This window comes from Sus scrofa, chromosome 7 (genome assembly GCF_000003025.6).
Source record: "Sus scrofa isolate TJ Tabasco breed Duroc chromosome 7, Sscrofa11.1, whole genome shotgun sequence".
NCBI lineage: Eukaryota > Metazoa > Chordata > Mammalia > Artiodactyla > Suidae > Sus > Sus scrofa.
Window position 1 is genome coordinate 42213373 of NC_010449.5, and position 13169 is coordinate 42226541.

At 41.0% G+C, this 13169-nt stretch overlaps 1 protein-coding gene across 2 annotated transcripts in view; it reads left to right on the forward strand.

The window, feature by feature from the left end:
* CD2AP (CD2 associated protein) overlaps window positions 4644–13169 on the forward strand; it is a 114508-nt gene continuing 105982 nt past the window's right edge. Inside the window, exon 1 of one of the 2 annotated variants that reach the window (XM_021098032.1) lies at window positions 4644–5262. In XM_021098032.1, coding sequence (XP_020953691.1) covers window positions 5259–5262 — 4 coding nt within the window. In that variant the 5' untranslated portion in view covers window positions 4644–5258. The remainder of the gene's footprint in view (window positions 5263–13169) is intronic. The other variant, XM_021098031.1, reaches the window with a different exon arrangement.

Genomic DNA, 13169 nt, shown 5'->3' on the forward strand with positions numbered 1-13169 from the left:
TGGGTAATCAGTAAATGTTCGTTGAGTTGAACGTGTACTCATGGCCAGAAATTCTTTACTTGATACTGTGAATATAATGGAATTGCCTGATATCTGAAAAAAGCAAATGTATTTGCCATTTGGGATTGCTTAAAATATTTGAACCTTCAGGAATTCCCACTGTGGCACAATGTGTTAAGTATCTGACTACAGCAGCTCCGGTCTCTGTGGAGGCTTGGGTTCAATCCTGGGCTCAGTGCAGTGAGTTAAAGGATTCAGTGTAGGTTGCAGCAGTGGATTGGATTCAATCTCTGGCTGCAAAATTTACATATGCCACAGGTATAGTCATTTAAAAAAAACAAAAACAAAAACAAAAAAAAAAGCGAGCTTTCAAAAGAGACTAGCTTTAACATTTTGAAAAAGTAAGGCTTCTTGAAAGAAATTCTCTTTGAAAACTTCCAATGAGACTTTATGACTTACCTACCATTCACCATCCCTATAATGACACTACCACCTGGAATAAAGTACAAATAACATTATTAAAAGGTCCTTTATTTGGCAAAGTGACATTGTTTGCATGGGCTCATCATGTTTTTAATTAAACTTTTCTTAATGTTCACTAATGACCATATGTTTGAGCACATCCCCCAAAATGCTAGCTGAGTAGCAGGATTTTGTTAGAAGCTGCTGGGTCACTGCTTTGAGCAGGGACATTTTCCAGCTTGGCTGACCTCATATCTCACTGTGTTTGAGATGATTATTTTCGGCAATTGTTTTCTAAAGAGTTTTTCTTTTTTTAATCTTTTCTAGGGCTGCACCTGCAGTATATGGAGGTTCCCAGGCTAGGGGTTGAATCGCAGCTGTAGCTGTTGGCCTATGCTGCAGCTGCAGCAATGGGGGATCCGAGCCGAGTCTTTGACCTATACCTCACCTTGCAGCAACACCAGATCCTTAACCCACTGAGGGAGGCAAGGGATCAAACCCACATCCTCATGGATACTAGTTGGATTTGTTTCCACTGCACCACAGTGGGAACTCCCTCATATTTTCTTTTATATCAGATCAACACGTGCAGTGTTCAGAAGAAAAAAGAATAGAAAGAAAAAGAAAGTATTAGCATGGTATTAGTTCATTTGTCTGGGAATACAAAGAAGTGTAAGAACAGATAAATAGGAGTTCCTGTTGTGGAGCAGTGGAAAGAATCAGACTAGGAACCATGAGGTTTTGGGTTCAATCTCAGGTCTTACTCACTGGGTTAAGGATCCGGTGTTGCCATGAGCTGTGGCTTGGATCTGGCACTGCTGTGGCTGTGATAAAGGCCAGCAGCTACAGCTCTGATTAGACCCCTAGCCTGGGAACCTCCATATGCCGCAGGTGCGGCCCTAAAAAGACATAAAGACAAAAACAAAAACAAAAACAAAAGATAGATAAAACTTCATTCATTGTAAGATACAGGAAATAAAGGCAAAAAGGAAATTCATTCTTAGCCGAAAGGAATTTGAGGTTAAATCTAAATATATGATATCATCTTCTCACCATATTTTCTATCATCCGGCTAATAGTTACTGTCAAGGAAGCAATGTTTTGAGCTGTGCAATGTGCTAACTATATAAAAATATGTAAAATACAATGCCACACTTTGGCAGTCTTCTTGGAGAGGTAAGACTTAAGATGAGAAGCGCTCCATGGAGTACTTAATAGTTAACATTTGCTCAGTACTCAAAAATTTAGAACATAGCTTCACATACAATTTCGTAAGCTTAAAAAATACATTTTGGGAGTTGCTGTCATAGAACAGTGGAAACGAACCCGACTAGGAGCCCTGAGATTGTGGGTTCCATCCCTGGCCTTGCTCAGTGGGTTAAGAATGTGGCATTTCCATGAGCTGTGGTGTAGGTAGAAGATTCGGCTCGGATCCTGTGTTGCTGTGGCTGTGGTGTAGCAGGCAGCTGTATCTCTGATTCAACCCCTAGCCTGGGAACCTCCATATACTGCAAGTGCGGCCTTAAAAAGACAAAAGACAGAAAAAAAAAAAAATTTCTAGATTTCATCCCTCCACTGGGATTCCCTTTGGCTTTACGTCTGGAAGACAGCATTAACACTGGGACCGCAATTCCTTCTTAGCTTTGCTTCAGTTTCCTCAACATTTCTTAGGATCCTTCCAATTTCTTTTACAATCAATATGTCAGCATTACCTCAAGGAAATATTGATTTTGCCTATTTTTTTTTAATTTTTAAACTTATAAAATACATGGTTCATTATGGAAATAACACAGATCCTGAGATTTCTAGAATAGAGCTGATTTCTAGAATATCTTCTCAGATTAGGTGACCTGACTTCTGGTTAAGAAACTATGCTCACCTCATCTGCTTGTGGCCTCACTTTATCACACATTTAGTCATTGAACCCTTTAAGTGACTTTTAACTTTCCTGTTACAGATATTCTGAATAATGTAGCTATAATATGTTACATGTTCTGTTATGTATATTCTGAAATTATACTTTCAAAGGGAACTTTGATGTCAAATTCAACGGTCTTTTTTCCTTTTGTTTGTTTTCCTTCACTTCATTTATTCACTGGCTTTTCTTCCTAAAATGCTAGGATCTTAGAGACTAAGATATTTAGTTATTTTCGAATATCTTATATTTTTCTTTCTCTCCTTCCATGAAATCCTCCTTTGCCTCCCATCAACTTCATTCTTTCAAGGTTTAAATAATTTACTTTTTTTTTTTTTTTGTCTTTTTGCCATTTCTTGGGCCGCTCTCGTGGCATATGGAGGTTCCCAGGCTAGGGGTCTAATCAGAGCTGTAGCTGCCAGCCTACGCCAGAACCACAGCAACACGGGATCCAAGCCTCGTCTGCAACCTACACCAGAGCTCACGGCAACGCTGGATCCTTAACCCACTGAGCAAGGCCAGGGATCGAACCGGAAACCTCATGGTTCCTAGTCGGATTCGTTAACCACTGCGCCACGACGGGAACTCCCTAATTTACTTTCTTATGGGTTGCAGAAGCCAGACAGATTTCAGGCTCAGGAATATTCTGTTGGCATATTTACTTCCACTCCTTACTTTTAGGACTCCTCCAGGTTGAAATTATGCTTTCCTCTAAACTTTAGTTCTACATATACCTTTCCCCTAAAGCTTGCCTTGCGCATAGTAATTTTCCTTTAAATTTTCAGGCATTTGACCCTAGATACCTCGTACTGTTTTTGTTTTTTGTTTGTTTGTTTTTGTTCCCACTGCCTAAGGAGGTTCCCAGGCTAGGGATCGAATCAGAACTACAGCTGCTGGCCTACAGCCACAGCCACAGCCACTCACCATCCAAGACACCTACACCATAACTTAGGGCAATCCGGGATCCCAGACCCACTGAGCGAGTCCAGGGATCGAACCCGCATCCTCATGGATACTAGTCGGATTTGTTTCTGCTGTGCCACAATAGGAACTCCACTACCTTATAATGTTAGTAAACTGTTCATGTCTCACTTCCTGGTTAGAATGCAAAACTCTTTGAGTGTAAGGGCTAGACCGCAGCTTTTTTGGGTTGTTTGCTTGGTAGGGGACAATGAACATAATAATTTGTTGATTGAAAAAAGGCACATTTCATGGTTTTAGTACAACATAGCCAATATGTACATCTTTTTTGGGTGTGCATATTCAATTTTTTTTCTTTTCTCCTTTTTGGTCTCTGTGACTGACAATTCTTGTAAAGATTACCCTATGTAATCTTAAAAGATATTTTTAGAATTAAAAAGATGGCAAATGCATGTCTATAGGAGACAGCAGGATGGATATTTATGATGTTGCTACTGTGCTTTGCACAGGCTCAAGAAACTGAAATCCGGTGAGATTAATTCACCCAAAATCCTAACAAAAAATAAATGGCTGTGCTGAATTTCAGAAACCCATGTATTCTTGGTTCCAAAGGGCAAGGCAGTTTTTGTGTTGGATGACTGTGAGAATTAAAAGACAATATTGCTTTAAAAAAGCACTAGGCACTAGTTGGCATTCAATAAATGTTGCTCTCACACACATCTGTCTGGGAATTGGTTTTGCTTCAGCAGAAGGGGGAAAAAAAGCTGGCTGAAGTAATTATATTTGTTTCTAACTCTAAGAAAGGGCGATGTCTGATTAGAATAATCCTATGCTCTTCTTCACAGAACAATGCCAGGCAACATCTCAAATCAAGACTATCCTGACCCCCCCTCCCATCAGAAAACAATTTAAACTTTACTCTCTCAAAAGAGAAAAGAGGGATTCGGAAAGTTTTCAGCAGAGACTCATGGAACCCAATAATTTATTCCTAAAAAATATACTTTATTTTGTGCTTAGGGTTTTTTTCCGACGAAGAAATACTTGTGATTCATACTGAACTTTGCAAGGTAAACCGCGGGTCCCAGGAGCAGCTGGGCCCTCAAAGGTCGAACGCAAGCGGGTTTTCTCTCGCTGTCCTTTCGCCTCTCTCTCGCGGCCTCTTTTCTTTTGGGTCCCCCCAAAGCCTGCTGCTCTGCAAAAAGCAACACTGCAAAGTGGGGCAACTCATGCTTACTTTGCCAATCAGCAAAAAACTCTTTGTATCCATCTGAGGCGACAAACCACACAGAAGGCGCGGGTCCCAGCAGCTGCAAACTTCGGGGCGGAGTTCGGGCCGCAGCTGTGCCGCAGGGTTTCCTCAGCCGCTCCGCGCACCTGGACCGGGGCGGCGCGCGACCCCCGGCTGTGACGTCACCGCACCTGGCAGCAGCCGGGGGCCAGGCGGTGAGCCGGAACGCGGCGGGGGCGGGGCAGGGAGAACGGGGGATTCTCGCGAGATTTTCCTCCTCTCCGTCCCAGCTCCCAGCACCTTCCTTGCCTCTGTCCCGGTCTCCACCTCAGTCTTTGGCGTCGCGACTGGGGACGCCGGGCGCCGAGGGAGCGCGAGGGGCGGGCTCTGAGGTTGGGCGGGCGCTCTGGGTTGGAGCCGGTGGCCGCGACGAACAGGCAGGTCCCGCCCCACTGCAGGAGCGACCGGGGTGGGAAAGCCGCCGGTTGTGCGGGCGGGGGAGGTCCCTCCAGCTGCAGTGAGTGAGGAGTCGCCGCCGCCTGTTCCTCGCGGGCCGTGCTGACGGGACTGGCCGGGGAGCGCCGCGGGCGGATGGAGGCGCCTCCTTGCCCCGCCTGAACTCTGCGGGCCCGGAGCGGAGCGGAGGGCCCGCCTCCTGCCGCTGGAGCAGCCGCGAGAGCAGCCGGAGGAGGAGCAGCGGGCGTCGGGCTGCTCCCCGCGGGAGCCCCCAGCATGGGTAAGGGACTCGCGGGCGCTCTCCGCTGCCGGGCCGGACCCCGATTCGGGGAGGCGGTTCTCCTTCTCGGGCTCAGCGGGTTGGGGACGGGAAATCGGCCCCTGCGCGGCCACACAGCTCCCTCCCCGCCGCCCCTCCTCACCCTGCCTTCCACCTGGCTCTTCTCGCGGAGAAATTAGTCTCGGGGCTCCAGGGTGCGGGTGTTCCTTCTCGTGCTTTCCTCCCCGCCTCTCTTCCTGGTCCCGGGAAAGGTGAAGGGGGCGCCCGATCACCTAGCCCCCCACCCAGCTGAGCCCCGACCTTCCCTCCCTTCCCCAGCCCCTTCTTTCTTCCCGGATCCTGATGGGGGAGGGCTATCGAAAAACTTAACCAAGTAGCACTTCCAATTTCTTTAGCGAGCCTCAGCATAGATTGGACTTTTAAAGCATTGTGTTTGTTTATTTGCTAGAAAAGGCAGTATTTCCCACTACTGAAACTTCCAGGGGTGGGGGGGTGCCCCAAGAGCAGGGAAGCTTGTGTTTACCCCGTTTCTACCTAGGCAAGTGTGTTGGCACTTAAATGTCTTCCTGAGAACTGGGTTGGGATTTGGTAGGATTTCTGCGTTGAACCTTTTGAGAAGCAGTTTCCTGTTTGGAGTTAGACTTCCTCGCTAGAAGAGGAGAAAAGTACAAGGCCTTATATGTTATTTACTATGTGCTTTAAATTTTTCTTTGGAGCTAGAGAAAGAATGTGTTGCTGCCTGGTTTGAAAGGGAGTTTTTGTTGAGTAGTGTAACAATTCTTTTGATAACAAAGTTCGGTGTGGGCTGGGCACTATCTCCCTCAATCCTTTAAAAATGAAAAGCGGTTTAAAAGAGAACTTTTAAAAAAAATCAGAAAAGTGCCACCATAAGGCATAAGCATGTTCTTCTGTACGAGTAATCCCACTGCTGGTTTTGTGGAGTAATCAGGACGCTACCGCTTTTTGCAGTTGAGGAGAGTTGGTACTGCTTCATCTCAGCAAACTAATAACTGAAATTAATAATTCAAGAAACTAACACATGATTTAGAAGCAGGACAGACACAGAGTGCTGCTGATGTGGCACCTACTGCCCACACATTGTTTTGTGGGAAATGCTTTAAACATAGTGTTTATAGACAGTTGCCTAGCTCTTCTGTGTTTTCTTAAGACTTTCTACTTTTATGATCTCCTGTCTCCCTCTCGCTTTCAGGTAACTTTTGTACATAGAGTGCTCTTAAACTTAGAAGTAGTAAACTTGGCTCTTTGGAACTTTCCAGTGAGTTTCTAATTCATTAGTTGAGCTTACTGGGTATTTGAGGATTTATCCTTTGAGCATCAAATTATAAAACCACTTTGAATGAAAATCATACAAAAATTGAATGTGTAGTTCTTTTCTGTTTTAAATAGGATGCAGATGTAATTAAATCTTCTGATGACCTGGGATCATCGTTTCTGACTGTCAGTGACTGTGACGCCTAAGGATATGTTGCATTGTCTGTAGGACTGTTGAGCACATTTATTTGCATTTTGAAGTTATTTAAATAAGTATTTTTCTGCTTTGCTATTGAATGTGCTTGTCACTGTGATCAGTGTCCCCCCTCACCCTCCGGTGGTCAGGTTTTCTTCAAAAGTGTGGAAACCAAATTTGTAATTCCACATAAGGGAAAAAATAAGTAGACTCTTATTTAATGTGAGATCCTCTTTTGAGAAAAGTAAGTATCAGTACTATCTGGAGTATCTGTTTTGATTGTCCGGAGGCCTTTTCTTTGTGACTCTGCTGTATTCTGGTTAGGTGAGTTGCCAGATTATCTTGGTAGAGTGATATTTGCATACCCTCAACTTGACTACCCAGAATGTGTTTTAAAGGTTGATTACTTGGGGGCATTTGTAGTTAATTTTTGAAAGGTATTTGTCATATATTTTCTTTTTTTCTTTTTCTCTTTTTTTTAAGGGCTGCACCTGCAGCATATGAAAATTCCCAGGCTCGGGGTCAAATTGGAGCTACAGCTGCCAGCCTACGCCACAGCTCTAGCAGCAGCCGATCCTTAACCCACTGAGCAAGGCCAGGGATCTAACCCAAGTCCTAATGGATACTAGTCAGATTCACTTTTGCTGCACCACAATGGGAACTCCAACACCACCAGATTTTTAACCCAATGAGTGAGGACAAGTATTGAACCCGCATACCTCATGGATAGTAGTTGGATTCGTTACTGCTGAGCCACAACAGGAACTCCCAGATATATTCATATGCATGTATACTTTAAATTTATTGATTGTGTATTCATAATTAAATCATCAAAATTACTTAAATGGATTTTTAAAAATATAAATCTGGTTTTGCTGTCAGAAGTCTTTATTTCTTATGATTTAAGGTGATAGTTTAGGAGTTCCTCACTAGTCTAGTAGTTAAGGACTTGGTGTTGTCACTGTTGTGGCTCAGGTTCGACGACGCCTGTCCTGGTAACTTCTGCATGCTGTGGGTATGGCCAAAAAAAAATGATAGCTTAAAATATTTACATGATATTTTTATCTGGCTTGTCATGAAATGAAAAATCTTTAATTTCTTCATTTTAAATAATGTAGATACCTATTAAATGATGGTTTTTACATTTGGGTGGTAGAGCTAGAGAGTTTGGAGCCTGGGCTCTGGGCTGGGACAATATATGGACAAATCCTGTCTCTTTACCTATTAGCTGTTGTGACTGAGCTTCAGTTTCTTAATCTGTAACTGGGATAAAACTATCAACCACTTAGGTTGTTAAGAGGTCTGTATGAGCTAATACTTGTAAAGTGCTCAGACCAGTGCCAGTGCTGGTTGCTCTTGTTTTCATTTGCAGTTAAATTTCCCTATTGCACCAACTTGAAGAAAGCAGTTCTCATTGTTTGACCTTTATGCGAAGCATGATATTGTATTTCAGGGTCCATCGGGATGAGATGATTTTATACTGATGCATAAATTGAATTTTATGTAATCTTAAAATTACATAGGAAGATAATTTCAACATTTGTGTTTTATGGTGAGAAAGTCCATTTTTGGTAGTAAGTTTAGTAGTTCAGGAAAAACCTAAGTGGGATGAGTGCTAGTAGAGATTTACTTGAATTTTATCTTAAACCGAAGCACTGTTTTCAGTATCTGCATTTGTTAAAAATGAAAGAATGCTTATCATAAGGAAGTTTGAGGCATTCTTTGTGAAAGAATTTGGGGAGAGGTTAAGAGAGAGAGAAAGGCAATACTTTCTTATTCCAAAAGTACAGATCTACATTTTGGAATGGAATGAGACAGAAAGCAAGTGGCACAAAGTGTTACTATATTTTATATATATATATATATATACACACACACACACACACACACATATTTTTGATTTTTTTGAGAAAGTAAGTGGACTTTAAGGACTGAATTTCTCTTTAACTTTATTTATTTATTTGTCTTTTTGCCATTTCTTGGGCCGCTGCCTCAGCATATGGAGGTTCCCAGGCTAGGGGTCTAGCCTGAGCCACAGCAACATGGGATCCGAGCAGAGTCTTCGACCTACACCACAGCTCACAGCAACGCTGGATCCTTAACCCACTGAGCAAGGCCAGGGATCGAACCCGCAACCTCATGGTTCCCAGTCGGATTCGTTAACCACTGAGCCACGATGGGAACTCCCTCTTAACTTTAGATAAAGTTATGAACTTTTTAAGTTCAAGTTTTTTTTTTTTTTTTTTTTTTTTTTAACAAGCTCACTTATAAAGTCAATATGTTTAAATTATGGGGCAGTTAATGGTCAGAAATATGCATTTGGTTCAGAGATAATATGTGTACTATAATACAGTGATTTATTCATTTTACTTTGTTTCACTAGAGAAAATCTTGATTCATATGGGTAAGTAGTTGCAAGTGGAAATTACCTGCTAGTGGGTCACCTTTCAATTTCAGGATTTATTTCAGTTAAACTAATTCAGAGCATGAAAGAGGAATATTAGGAGACTTTTTTGCTTTAAAGTTTGATCACTAGCAAATTTAATAATTGTATTCTTTAATTAGTAAGTACTTGTGATCAGATTTTTCTAAGTTTTTCTAAGTTTCAAATTTTGGATAACTCCATAAAATCACATTTAGGGTGAAAATTCACATTTATGAAATTTTGTATTTTTGTATAGAAACTAGCCTGAAATTTGCCATATATCTCTCTAAATGACAGGTCAGCAAAGTAAAATGATGTCTTGTTAACTTAATGAGGTGATTAAAATTTTAAGGCATTTAAGATAAGTTATAAAAGTGTAGTGCTTTTGGTTCATTCCATATTGCCAATTGAAAATACCTTCACATTTTTATTTATGTTATCCAATCTTTGACTTTTTTTTCCTCCTCTCTGTGTCATGGAATATCCTCCCCTATTAAGTTTATTTTGTCTGATACTATTTTCTAATGTATTTAAGTGAGTGGTATGTCAAGAGCTTGAAGAAAGAGAAAGAGGTGTAATGATTCTTGGTTGAGAGCAGGACAGCTGCAGTAGCAGTTTCTAGATAGACTGGTGCAAGTTGTGAAAGACATGAAAGTTTTCAGTATTGTGTTCAGGAAAGAAAGGAGGAATAAAACCTAAGATGACTGAAATTTAAGTCAGTTGGTGATCATTATGATGGATCTGTGAATTGATTACTTGTAGATTTTGATATCCACTCTATTAGGCAGGTTTACCTCAAGCAGGATTAGGTCTTTTTAGATGGAGAGGCCAGAACACTGGCCTGGGAAATCTGGATGGAGGTCCATATATGTCTGTGGTTAGCCTCTCAGCATGGTGGTGGAGGATAGCAAAAGACAGTGTGTAGACATAGGTGGGGATGGCCAGTATAGTGTGGGGATGGGATGGTAGTAGGTAACAAGCCCCAGGTGGAAGTTCAGACTGGCATCTTGGAAAGGGAGGAAATGGGTTTTATCAGTAGGCCTTGAAGACCTAGCAGCTGGGAAAACAAGACCAGACAGGGTCCAGATTCCTTAGGAAAGAAACAAGATAGGTATTTGTTCCCAGAAACAAAAGTGAGCTTGGTTATTGGAATTAAAAGTTTAAGACGAGCCAAGCAGTAATATCGGCAAGATGCTGAGTTCCTAAGAGGTAGGCCTTCATGTATTTTCTGCTTGGTACTACTTTATGTAGCTCTATCTGTATGTGTGTTGTAAGTGATCCTAGATAATGGCGTGAAAAGAGATCCCCTATCTCAATGCTTGAGGATGTTCCCTGTTCACAGTCTAGCACTCCCACTGTTTATTTGGTCTCAGGGATTTGACACATCTGCTTTTTCTTTGCTGTTGTTTCTTTTTCACCTGTTCCTACTCTTTAGACCCATTGCAAAGCAGATTACAAAGTTTCAGCATACCCTTCTGCTTCAGAAACAAGCACACAATCCTTAATAGTGTTAAATAGTCATAACTGCCAATATAATAATAAATGGGCAGGTAAGGCATAAGAAACTAAAGTACTACTAATTGCTCATCCCTTGGTTTCACCGAAGTGGTAATAGGCTAATTATTAGAAAGAGCTTTCTTAGGTTTTTTTTTTTTTTTTTTTTTTTTGATGGACTGTGCCTACTCTTTTCAGTCCTCCCTCACACTCCCCCACACCATACTGCCCACAGCTTTCTTTTAGGTTTATGTTAGGCAGATGTTCAGACTAGTTCACAGAGTCATTTATTACTATGATTAAGGGAGTGGAATTCCCTTCATAAACTTACTAGGGCTTCTCTGACCCAAGATTGTCCTACACTTTCCTATTTTAGTTATAACCTTGGTTTTAGCCCCAGGTGAGTTAGGGGCTCCTAAATGTTTCCTTTGGACTAAATTAGATACGCCCTCTTTTTTGTTTGTTCATTTCTGAAGATCTCTGTTGCATGGATATTCTCTTCTCTTATTGACTTCATTCAATTGAAAGCATACTTACTAGATGTTTGTACTTGAAGGAGCTTTTACTCTGATAGGAAACTCTTTTTTTAAAAATTCACTATTCTAAATTGATATCTAGCCTAAAATGTTGATCTAGTGTCAGATAATGGCAGTGTTATGAACTCTTTCTTAGAACCTCTTTATACCACATCAGTCCTTTCTTAGAGGTTTCAGTAGACTTGGATTTTTCATCTTTAAAATTTTATATACTCTGTTAAACTTGCCATCATAGTCACATTCTGTTTCTCAACTAATTTGCAAAACAGAGATGACTAACATGGGATCCTGAATGCCAATCTATTTTAGTGTCACATAGCTCAGGTTCTTTTTGATGATTCAGTGTCCAGGTAAGTCTCAGAGAGTGACTGTGTGGCATCTAATCACTAGCAGTTTCTAGGAGAAAAATACTTTAAGTATGGTAATGGTAACAGTTACCACCAACATTAAAAGAAAGTTTCTATCACAAGGTCACAGTTTCAAGGCAAGGAGTTTTGGATGAGAGATAAATCAAGAAGTATTTGCCTTAATGTGAGGAATGTGACTAATGCTAGGCGCTAAGAGAATTAGGAAAAATATAGGTTTTGGTGTCTCTAGTAGTTTGTAGTGGAGTTAGGGGTTGGACATATTATTAGAATCATCTGGATTTTTAAAAATTTGACATAGCCCCTAGAGATTCTGATGTAAATGCTCTTTATGTCTCCCTCCCTGCAGTTGTTGACGATTGTTAATCAGTGTGTTGGGATGGCCAAGAGTGGCATGACAGGCTTAAGACTTAATATGATAGGAATAAAACTTAACTTGAATCATTAGAAATCCAAATAAGAAAGGGAATGGAGTACCTTAAGAGAATGTATTCTAATGTCAGAAATGTTAAGATGGAGTAGGAGGAGTATAAGGAAGATCACAATATAGATTCCTGCCGTGGAAGGCAAATGGAATTTGTTCATCTCTTAGTTTGACCAGTGACGTAATGAGTATATGCAGTAGCAAAGATATTTTTTTCTCTACTCCTGGCAATGAGGCTTTAGAGTGACGCACACCTTCATTTGAACGGATGTCTTCAAGATCCTTTACCTGAAATATTAAAACTGTCCTAACCTTCTTAGTGTTTATCAGTGCCCCAGTGCTGAGGAGACCAGAACTTTACCTAACATTTAGACTGACTTTAATAACTATCAGAGTGTATTCCCAGAATATGTCTTTATCATGTTTATTGTAGTTATCGGGTGCTACATTGTTTGTTTTGGATTATAAGTATAGGAGTTCTTACATTTGTAAAATTGGGACCATCTAGTCTTTGCTAATGTAGGGTGTATTTTTAGGAAACATAAAATTAGTCTTGCAAATGAATATTTTTCTGCATGTTTTTTTCTCATTCTTTGTTAGACTTTTAATTAGTTGGAAATGTGTTTTACTATCAAAATTTTTTTAATTTAGACTTTAAAACTTCTGCTCTGCTGCAGCAGAATGTACCCTGATGAGTATTTTGCCTTGCTGTTTTGGAGTGTGTGTATGTGTGTGCACATGTACAGGTATGCAAACTATTTAAGATTAAGACTCAATTTATACTTAACTGCTAATTAGACCATTCTTATCAAACATATTTTATGAAGCAGTTAAAAAATTTCCTTAAATGATGGGAAATAAATCTGTTAAGAGTTCAGAATTTTCAGCGTGAATGTCAAATGGCAATGTAAAGGCTATATTTTAAATTTCATAGTAACCTCTTTCCCGTAAAAATTTCCTGAGTTTCTGGAGTTCCTGTCTTGGCTCAGTGGTAACGAACCTAACTGGTAATCCATGAGGACACGGGATCTATTCCTGGCCTCACTCAGTGGGTTAAGGATTCAGCATTGCTGTGAACCATGGTGTAGATCACAGACACGACTTGGATCAGGTGCTGTGGCTGTGGCATAGGCCTGCAGCTGCAGCTCTGATTTGACTGCTAACTTCGAAACCTCCATATGCCACAGGTGTGACC